At 41.9% G+C, this 10961-nt stretch overlaps 1 protein-coding gene across 1 annotated transcript; it reads left to right on the top strand.

Annotated features, from left to right (window-relative positions):
• The first annotated feature begins 3780 nt into the window (after positions 1 to 3780).
• On the top strand, positions 3781 to 9641 carry spry2 (sprouty RTK signaling antagonist 2). Its single transcript, XM_088289225.1, has 3 exons — positions 3781 to 3810; positions 4012 to 4605; positions 6772 to 9641. Exon 3 carries the CDS (start codon positions 6820 to 6822, stop codon positions 7717 to 7719), a length of 900 nt encoding a protein of 299 aa, XP_088145351.1. The 5' UTR covers positions 3781 to 3810; positions 4012 to 4605; positions 6772 to 6819; the 3' UTR covers positions 7720 to 9641.
• The last annotated feature ends 1320 nt before the right edge of the window (positions 9642 to 10961 follow it).

The following is a 10961-nucleotide window of genomic DNA, read 5'->3' as shown; positions in this document are numbered from 1 at the left end:
TGATATGTAATATTATTTTACATGTTTGTCTGGTCTTTTATCTAATATGGTTGCTAAATTTGCATGGTTTTGGAATGCTAGAGGAAGCTTGAGCACCCACAAGTCAAATCTGAAGGACAAGAACTGTGTGGCACATGTGTTAACCACTTGTGGATAGCTAGCTAGCTAGCTAGCTCGCTAGCTAGCTAGATAGATAGATCCAAAGCTGTGGAGATGGCTGCATCACCAGAGTTTTTGTGCTCTGAATTTTCAAAAACGTCCATCCATCCATCCATTTTCTGCACTGCATATCCTCTTCGTGTTTGGGCGTGCTGAATGTTTTCAAAGTCCAACTTCTCAACAAGGTACGACAATTGGGGTTCTCATGAAGTTTGTTATCCGACATTGACGCTCCCGAAGCGGCCCCGACTAAAAGCACATACCGCTCCGCGATGCACAACGTTCAAGAAGACCACCTCTGGGGTTCGGTGAGGTCATTATCTGAAATCGATGTCTACTCACTCGCATCGCGAAGTTGGCGGCCGCAAGCGGTGTTGGACGTGAACGTACTCAACTGCTTGAGAGGATTCGAGCAATATTACCTCGCTTCCCTCCCTAGTGTGACGTAGACATCTGATTCGGAAAAAATAACAAGCCACGCTCCAAAAGGCAGCGTTAAATCACTATAGAGCCTTTTAGTGAGGTGAATTTTAGTACTAAAGTATTTTTTACATGCAAACCAAGTATATAAGTGCCAATGTTAATGTCAGTGAAGTGTCCCTTTAAGTATACTACAAGTTGCGAGCGTGGTGTTTGCCTTTAACTACTCATAAGGTAACAAGCAGTCTGGATGAGTTTGACAGCTCACACATTTCTGGCTAAATGTTATTTACAGTGAAATGTATGAATAAACAGTCACTATCCATTCCTTTCGAGTCACTTTCCAAACTGACCGCGCTAAAACCAACACGTACCCAGCCAGTGAACTGCCTCATTTATTCGTTGGCCAACAAAAACCTATACGTGGGACGACCATTGAGCTACACTGTGAGCTGTTATCCACTTAACTCAGGGAAAAAGGTCAACAAGTTAAGAGCGGGTGATCAGGAGTCGACTGTGCCATCCATCCCTCTCACCGCATTCAAAATTTAATTCTGCAAAATGATCCACATCTTTCATAAATGTAAAACGTAATCTGGTTACATGTATTCCTGTAACTGTAAATTAATAAAGTTAAATTGTAAAATGCATTCCCTTGACCCCAGAGGACAATGTGCACATGTCCAAATTAACAAAACTTGCCCATGGAAGAATAAATTAGAGTATAAGGAAAATAGGAGTGAGAAAGGTTAAGTTGCTGCTTCTTTTGGATCGTGCAATGAAATGTCGCAACAGCAAGTCACTCGCATGATTTGTATGACACTAACGAAACAGTCATGATATGAAGAAAATGGTAATTTTTTTTCATGGTGTGATGTTATCTTATTAAAGGAAACATTAAGAATTCAACTGCTCTTGAAAGCATACGTAAATCATCGATGGAGTGGGAGGTGGGGGGCGCCAAATAAAATCTTGCCTACGGCACCACATTGGCTAGGGCCGTGACAGAAAGGCACCGTGCATGCCGGGTGCAAGAGATTTATCGATTTTCCAATTTATTGCATTGACAGGTGAAGACCTGGATCGGTGGTACCCTGCAACTTCAATTTGGAACCTCTGCATCGGAATACAGTCAAGACCTACACTGACACTACTCAGAAAAAAAGCGCATATAATGAACATTTTACAAACGGTGCACTCTAACCTAGTGATAGAAAACTGAAGGTTCAAGATGCTCAGTGAACCAGTTGTTCTGTTAATTGAGCCCTCTAGATGGCACATTCCGCTCAACACTGACTTTCCGTTTTTAAATGCTTTTCTTTAAAACAACAGTAGCGTCTAGTGAAGTAAAAAAAAATACAACAGGTTCAAGAACCATTTTTAGCTTTATTTTCCCCATCACTAAGTATAACCTTTACAGGAGAATTTATATATATTGCCTTCTAAATTATTCAAACGCACACATCCAACTGACCATTGTATTTAGTGCTTGCTGTTTGGAAACATAAATTGACGATGAATTCAACCATAATATAAAAACAAAAGTTTGTTCCGCAAATCCATTTTCCAGTTCATTTAGAATAGCGTTTTTAAACAGTTTTCTTTTTCATGCTGTTCATAATTTGACATCATGAGTTGAAATCAACACATAACAATTCATCAACAGTACCTTGCGATTGCACATCTTGAAACTGGAGTATCTCAAAAGGAAGTGGCCACTCAGCATAGATGTGTATAATAACCTGGACTGCCAGTCGGCCTTCGCAGCTGAAGGCAGGGAGCAGCCATCTTACTTTGCCTGTTGATGATAACTTCCATTATTTCTATGCTGAAGACACTGTTATCAGTGCATTTTTTTTACATCCGAATCCCTGTATGGAGTAATGAGAGCCTCGCAGAGCACAAAATTCACTGGCCGCATCGACCATGCAGAGTATATTATCGCAGTATCCTGAATGGTGACTGACAGAAGTTAAGTTTCCACATCACAGTGCTTTTTTTCTTGACGTACTTTGCTTTTATTTCATTGTTGATGGTTCTGACAACATGATGCAGACAAGTGTTTGAGTATCATTCTGAGGTGTATATTATTGGAGACATTTTACAGTTTCATTCTTGCCATCGAATTGTGCATTTTAGATCTTCTCTCGGGCTTATTGGTACAACCGTACGCCACACATTGTGGCATTTATGCCGTGAAGACACAATATAATGTGAAAACACCACAGAAATATCAATGTATTCAAGTTAGGTGACCTTAGTGAGTGGCAATAAAAGATGGTGGCTTCATTTTTTGCAACGGCAAGGAACGGCATTTGCACGCCAGGTTATTATATGCATCTGTAGCTTAGAGGAGGGGCGGGTAACTCCGGTCCACAAGGGCAGCTATCCTGCATTTTTTAGATGTTCCCACATCCAACACACCTGGTTCATTAATCAACTCATCCACAAACAGTGGAAGTTTGATAATAATCCTGGATAAGGGTGTCACTGTCATCAGGTGGCAACCGAGACATAAAGAGACTGTAAGAGTTACAGAAAAGCAGAGGAGTGGGCCCTTGGACTCGATTCATTCATTAACTACCTGTTAGAGAACTGAAAAATTGTGCAAAAGGGCTGAAACATGTTTGGGCATTAGAAAAGGTAAAAGTTCATCAATACGGGTTGTACTCCAATATATTCATCCTGAAATTTCACCTGAATGCCAAAACCTACCTTACTTAAGTAATGACTATATATTTAAAGGGACACTGTGTAAAAACGTGTTGATTTTTCAATGTTCATTATTTCAAAAACCTACTATTAATTGCACACATGGATCCATCATCCAAACTGCTTATCCTCACAATAATATGCAAAGAAATGTTCTATCACAAAAATGTATTTATTTATTTAATGGAATTGCAGGTGAAGTAACCACCAACTTTCTGCTGTGGCTAGTTGACAGCATGTGTTAACAAATGCAATGCACTTACTTCATCACTTGAGGGAATACAGAAGTAGTTTGTGATGACATTTTGCTTGCGCTGGTGAATAAATTGGGGGTAGGCTTTCTAAGTGTGGTTTCTCCCCTTTCAAAATGCAAGCACTTTGAGTTTGGGTCATTGTATTCTATTAGCTCACCACTAGATGGTGCTATATTCCACACACTGTACCTTTAAAGTTCCAACATGACACGTTTTTTTTCATGCACTTTCAAAGGCAGAATGTCACTTTATCACATCAAAAGAGGTATGTTGTACACAAACAAATGGTTTGTAACTGCGGAGGGAGCATACATGAATAGCCGTTTTCATCATGTTTTTAATTGATTTCTCCATATGGGCCTAATACAATTACTTTTCAGATAGGCTACTTGTTGCGTGAAGTTGTGATTTTGCACTTTTGCACACTTTATCCAAAATGTAACATTTTTGTTCGTTTCATTGCCAGCTTAATGTAACGAAAGTATGAGGCGTTCAAAGGTATGGAGCCGCAGCAACGTGTCAGCTGCAGCTTGCTGCACCTTTGCCCTGACCAAGTGACCAGCACTGCTCCGATCGAGATCGACCCAACCGCCTGTGAATGAATGAGTGTGAGCCGCCAGCCAATAACTGAGCACCGGATGCGAGATATCCGCTGGAACAACAGGCGCCCTGTCCTGTCCTGTTCCCCACCACAAGCACCACTCTCCTCCCCCACCATATTGACGACATTTACAGCCCCAATCCAAAACCTCATCTCCCGGCTGCGCGAGGGGGGAAGCAACTCACGAGGGACAACAAAATACTTCTCAAAGCTTCGTGGCTTAACCAGGCTAAACGTTTTGGAGCGGCTTTGGGACTTGTGCATACTTTTTGTTCGTTTCCCTAAAACGAAGTGGAGTAAAGCTATTTTCTTCCTCACGCGGCGTATGGAAACCGTCCACTGGGTGGTTGCCTAGTGCGCATGCGTCAAACATGTTGTAAACAGTGCTGTCTGTTGTAGTGGGTTTTAAAGACAAACTTTCTTGAACCCTTTAACGGATATTAAAGTGTTCAAAGCCCGGTAAGTCGGCATCTTCAAACTAGCTCTTAATATTTAATGGCGATAGATTTGAACATAAACGCTCACACGATTTCAACCGCGTCACTAACATTTCTATGCATTGTTTGTTTTTGCAACGCACTACTACCTGTCATACACGTAGACGTGGTTCGCTTTTCAGGGGGTTGACACACGTAAGACGCTCACTGCATTTTCTTTTCCTGGATAACATGAAAAGCCGATGACACATCATATGCTCGGCGGTTGCTTATGGCCGAATCGTAAATGAACTGTTGTGCCATCCGTTTGCCAGTCATGCCAGTTGTCAATGTGGCCTGAGTGCACTGGAGGAGAATGGTGGCAGTATGAACCCCACCCCCATCGTGCTCCCTCATAAGTAAACTAGTAGGCCTGCTTTGCAGCCTTCTCAACTCTGTTCCCACAAAGTCAGTTAAATCTTGCATAGTACAGGACTTGACTATTTGCATGTCTGTTTAACGTCTGTGTATCCATTTGCCACGTTTTTGCCCCTGCATCACTCCTGTCAACAAAAGCTTGCCTTGTGTCAAACAAAGATTGCTGTCTGTTTTTAACAGCTGTAGGTCAACAGCAGCACCAAATTCTGGATGTCCTTCACTTTTGAACATTGTTTCCTGTGACATAATTATAATTGTATATTTTATTTCAGGCACCTTTCTTGTTACTCAAGGTCACCTTAGAGGGTAAAAAATACAATTAAGTAATACTATATGCGCAATGAAATGCATCAAATTAGTCAAAAACCCAAGAAACCAACATAATACAAGTAATGTCATAGAGACCTATTCAAAAAGATATGTTGCAAGTGGTGATGTCACGTGATTACATTTTTTAACTAATTAATCACAAACAAATTCAGTAATTAATTGCGATTAACGGCATTTCCAACCACTATTTTATATGAACCTTGTAACAGACTAACTTAATGTACTTGAATAATGTCTTGGAATTAATGTAAAATCACTAAATATGAAGTATATTTTATTTCAAAGACTGTTCTAATAGCTTTCTTTGATCCTTGAATACGGTCTAGAATGGTGTTATCTTCACAGGCATTTTTCTTAGAAACGTTTCTCAAAACTTCTACAGTACATTTAGCTCTGCCCACAAGCACCACACGCCAGCAGTGTTGCTTTGCAAGGCCCAGTGGTGAATTGAACAGGGTGTTTTGTTGAGAGATGATGTGCTAAAGATGTATTGCTTATGTGGTACAGTATTGGAATTTGGCTTTGCAAGGTATGCAAATTATTTTTTATGTAAATAAAACTGAGTTAAAATATTTAACTGCATTAAAAAAAATTTAAATTAATCTCCAGAGTAATGCTTAAATTTCGACAGCCCTAGTAGTAAGTGATGATTCGAATGTGATGAGTCCGACTTCCTAATCTGAGGGGGGGAGCATAGAGTAGCTGAAGGCTCTTGACCGCATGGTGAGCAGACGGGCGGGAGGTGAAATAAGTTGAAGAGAGGAGGAAGACCTTTGAGAACGAGCGGGTCTGTTCATGCGGAGGAGGTTGTTGAGGTTATTGACAAGAAGGAGGATCTTTTATGAAATCCAGTGTGTAATGGGCAGCCGGTGAAGTTGCCGGAGGACCGGTATGATGTGAGTCGTGTCAGAGGATCAAATACATTTCTCATCTTTGTTGATTTCATTGATGCCTTAAACTGTCGCCAGGCATAAGGTGAACTGAAGTGCACCCAACTTGTCATCATAAATCCCTCTTGCATACTCCCAAAGGGTGTGATACTACCACCTTTGCAAAAATTGATTTGAAAACCAATTAACAACCAAGAGAAAGTGGCATAATGTTGTCACCCTGCTTCAATTTGGTATGAAATATTGATGAAAAGAAGGCTGTAAATTTAAATCCAATGCACTCATGCAGCGTTACGTGCAACAATCAATTATCAACATCCATACACAAATGACATTTCTTTAGAGAGGTTATTTGGTCAACGTGTACACGCTCCTATCCTAAACCTCCCTCTCATATCACAAAACATAACACACGAAATATGTGCACACACACGTTAAATCCATTTTGACACACTGGTTTGTTTGTCTGCAGTATTTGTCACTTTTGCCCACTTCGGCGTCTGTTATTATTTGCATGCTTGCTTGTTTTAAGCGGACTGTCTCTCTTGCAGGATTTCCGATGTGTCCTATGCCAGCTCGAGTGGCCCTTCAGTCCCACGATGGATCCCAGAAATCCGAGTTTCAGCGACGGGGGAGGAGGATATCGCAGGCACACATCGCAGGACGATGGGAGGCTGCAGTCAAGGCCTTTTCTAGCCCACGAAGGCGTGCTGGCATTGGATCAGATGAAGATCACTGGGAGCCACAATGAGTACACAGAAGGACCCACAAGGACTTTGGCCGTGCAGAAGAGTGACCCAGTTATGTCACACATTTCCACAATTCATCAGGACCGCCAGGAAGAGAGGCCCAGTGATGTTCACAACTTGCATGCAGACACAAATGTGATGAGGTCCTCCAGCATGGAGGACTCTCAGAGTAGTACCGGGACCAACGGAGGGAACACTTGCTCGGGTCAGAGGCCCCTCTGCATTACGGGAAGTGGAGATCAGACAATCAGTGCCCAGCCCACAGCTGCAGCGCAAATTACCAATGAGAAAACTGCAAAAGAAGAGCCTAAGTTGTTCGCGGCTACGCGTGAGTGTAAAAGCGCCGGCACTCACTCCAAGTGTGAGCGCTGCGGTCGGTGCTGCTGTGCCGAATGCGGGCACCCTCGGCCTCTGCCCTCTTGCTGGATGTGCGGCAGGCGTTGTGTATGTTCTGTACAACACGCGGTGGAGTATTGTACATGCGTGTGCTGCGTTAAGGGGCTGTTCTACCACTGCTCCACGGATGACGAAGACACATGTGCGGACAAGCCCTTCTCTTGCACGCAGACGCACTGCTGCATCCGCTGGACCGCCGTTTCCATTCTGGCTGTGATCTTCCCATGTCTTCTATGTTACCTTCCGGCCAGAGGATGCGTCGCCGTGTGCCAGAGCTGCTATGACCGAGCTACGCAGCCCGGCTGTCGGTGCAAGAGCACAGTCCCCCGTGAGGTTGTGAGCAAGCCGACGTAGAACGTGCGTGTGTCGTGCGCACATGTGACTGAGTGACTACGTTTACGTGCAAGAATTAATCGGATTACTAACAGAATTTGGTTTCTACCGGCAGTGGGTAGTTGATCTTTGGTGTAACTACGCTTCTCACAATATGCGAGGGAGATTTGCCTTTCAGGTTAAACAACATGGCACTATAACTTTTTCATCTAAAGTTAATTTGACCTTTTCAGAAATTTTGAATGCAAATGTCCAACTGTTGCATATTTCAGTACCTTTTGCACAGCTTGAAGTTCGCTAACAAGGAGCTTAAAATTCACAAGAACTGTTTGATCCATAAAAAGTTGCAAGGACTACTTGTCAGCCTTTCTGTGACTCCTCCAGTCTCTCTGCTGCAAGCTGATGATGACACTCCGTGACACTCTTTAGCTCAGTCGCCACTTCCCCCTGAGAACATCCTGTCTGATTCCTGAGATATTTGTTTATTGAGTGTTAAGTGGGGCCTTGGTCTAAAATGTCCACATGGAAGTGGACTGTTTCAAATGTATTTCTGGGTCAAACCCCTGACAGGAATTTTGCTCTTCAGCTCTAGTATTGAAACATTGAACTGACATGTACATGTAAAAGAAGTTCAGGGAAGGTCATATTAAGTTCACATGTAAAGATTAGAGTACATTTTAGGTTCTTCCTGGAATTTCACCTGAAAGATGAATAGTGCCAACTTTTTGGAAGTGGTGTGTTTCCCTCCGGTTAAATTGGGTAACTTTACAGTTCTTAACATCGTGGACATGTGAGGTACTGTAATTAATGAACGTTGGATTTTTGTTGTTTCATAAAAGAGGTCTTCCTCGACTCTTGTGATTACAGTGTCACTCAAGGGCAGAGAGAAATGCAATACTTTTTGCACATGTATAACACAGAATTATTTTTATAAGACGAATGATTCAAAGTGTTCATGATCAGTAGGGAAACATGTGAAATTTTTGTTTTGCTGAAGATAATACAAAGCAAAATAAAAATAAAATAAAGGCGCAGTTTTTCCATGTAAACGTATCAACGTGTGTGCGTGAACATGAGAATGACTGAAGTCGTGTTTTGGTCCTGTGGTTGCAATGGGATGTTGTTTCATGCCTTGAGCAAGTGTTGGCATCGTGGCTGCATGGCAGCATTTTGAGTTGTACTTGAAAGTAAAACCAAGACAAGCGCTGCACTCTTCTGAAGGTGTACAGACCTCATGTTCTCGTTGTTTTACCTTTTGCAAGGACGTTGTATGCTTTCAACGATGTTTGAGTGTTTCTTAGAAGGATCACACGTAAACTATGGTAGTGTGTGGAGGGGTCGGGCACAGCCCAAGGAAGAACCAATTACACTTGGGTGTGAATCCAGACAAAAATTAGGTTGGAGCATTTTTTTTTTTGTTAACGTTTGGTTTGAGTTCCCATTGCCTGTTGCCTGAAGCTTGATGACAAATATACAGCCGGTGAAGGTATGCGATTTGGTGCTGATCCAGATTTTTGACTTTGTGGAGGTCTGCACTCAACTCAGCGGTGCTATAGATTAAAACGCCATTGACCTGATTCTCAGAACAAAATTCTAACAACTAACTTTGTGTAAATTAGTGAGATGGATTATTTCTGTACATTGAAGATTACTTCAACTGTGACAACTGCGTTTTACGTTCACTGGAATGTTCATTTCGTAACTTCTCATTTCAGGTCATTTGCTTAAGAACAATTCCGCTTGTACAATTGCACAGTCACCTCTAAAAATGTTATTTTCTGACTTCAACATTTCTTAGTGTGAATTCAAAAAGTATTTATTTATTTGAAGGTTTATTATTTTGTAATGCAAAGTATTTATTTTTGTCAGTGCTGGAGACAAGCTGAGTCTGAGTGAAAAGGCAACTATATTAACATTTGAAATAAAATAACCTTGATGTCTGACGGTGTTTGATTTTTATTTGACTCTAATGTCAACTTAAGTGTTCTTCAACCCTGCTGACAAAATATGCTGCTTTTCTGTGCTTTTCATCAATTTTAATCCAAGCTTTTTTTTCTGTAATTCCTTGGTTTTGAATGTCCCCGCAGGCTAAACAAGAATGTGACACTTGTTGACAGCACACAGTTGTTTTTGCAGCACGCAATGCACTCAGCGTCTTGATTGACACTCTTGAGGTCCAACTTGCTCACACTTGTGTGCTATTCATCCGCAGCCTTTCTGATTGACACGAGGGCTCAGAAGGTTGATGTGATTAGCCAACTCTCACCTATTCTGTTTCAGTGCGGGGTGATAGAAATGGGCCAAATCCTATGAGAGGGAGAAAAGGGAGACTTGTCCTTGTGTTTGGGCTTTATCTCGCCAACCACAGGCTTCTCTGCAACCATTGTCACTCTGTGAATAAAGACTGCTTATGTTAGGAACGGACAAGGAGTGCAAAGGGTTAACAGCATCACTTTGAATGACAAAGACCTAACAGTTTGCTCCGTTTATTAGAAGCCCATGATGCATTTGTGCTGTTTTGAATAATAGGGAGAGGTTTACTTTGCTTCCCTAATGACCCATGCAGATATTCAGGAAGTCTTGCTGGGCTGTGGGAGAGCCCAGATCTTTGTGGCAAAGATATTTTTTCCATTATAAGCACATTTACATGCCGTACTGCATTTTTATTTTCATGTTTTTAGGTTTTATGTATTTTAAAGTGATGATTACATTTTCTGACAAATTCTCTGATTACATTTAGATTATTTTAATTAACAATTGAAATAGTTCTAAATACTTAAGCACCATTGCCATTTGTGTGTTAAAAGTGAAACGCCACCGTGGGAGCGCGCTTTTGGTTTTAGCTGCAACGACCCCCGCTGTCAATAGCAGCTGCTGGATGTATTGCTTATTGAGCCTGCTCACCAGGGCAGAATACAGCCGAGGAAGACAGGAAGGAAGCAGAGCTTTTCTTCATGGCTTCTTTGTCCGTCTGTTGTGACGTCCAAGCTTTAAGTAATCCAACAGGGGTGCGAAGAAGGAATTGCATCATTGTGAATGGAGATGCCCGCCACCCTGTGAAAGCACAGCTGTTCAAAGTTTATTCAGTTCAAGGTGAAACCAAATAGCCCAAAATCAATATGCACTGTATACACAAAAGTACTACGACACTTGGCAGTAGGCTTTATGTGTGAACAAAAACTAAACTAAACCAGTGCCAGGTGTACCCTGAAGACAGCTGGGATAAGCTCTAGCACCATGGCGACCCTCGTGAAGAGAAGCGG

This window comes from Idiotropiscis lumnitzeri, chromosome 3, assembly GCF_059441095.1.
Source record: "Idiotropiscis lumnitzeri isolate Australia: NSW breed Sydney's pygmy pipehorse chromosome 3, RoL_Ilum_1.0, whole genome shotgun sequence".
NCBI lineage: Eukaryota > Metazoa > Chordata > Actinopteri > Syngnathiformes > Syngnathidae > Idiotropiscis > Idiotropiscis lumnitzeri.
The sequence above is the reverse complement of the archived record's forward strand: the minus strand, read 5'-3'. Positions and strand labels throughout refer to the sequence as shown.

Excerpts from the sequence above, each read along its gene's own strand:
- spry2 (XM_088289225.1), top strand. The coding sequence starts at position 6,820 with ATGGATCCCAGAAATCCGAGTTTCAGCGACGGGGGAGGAGGATATCGC.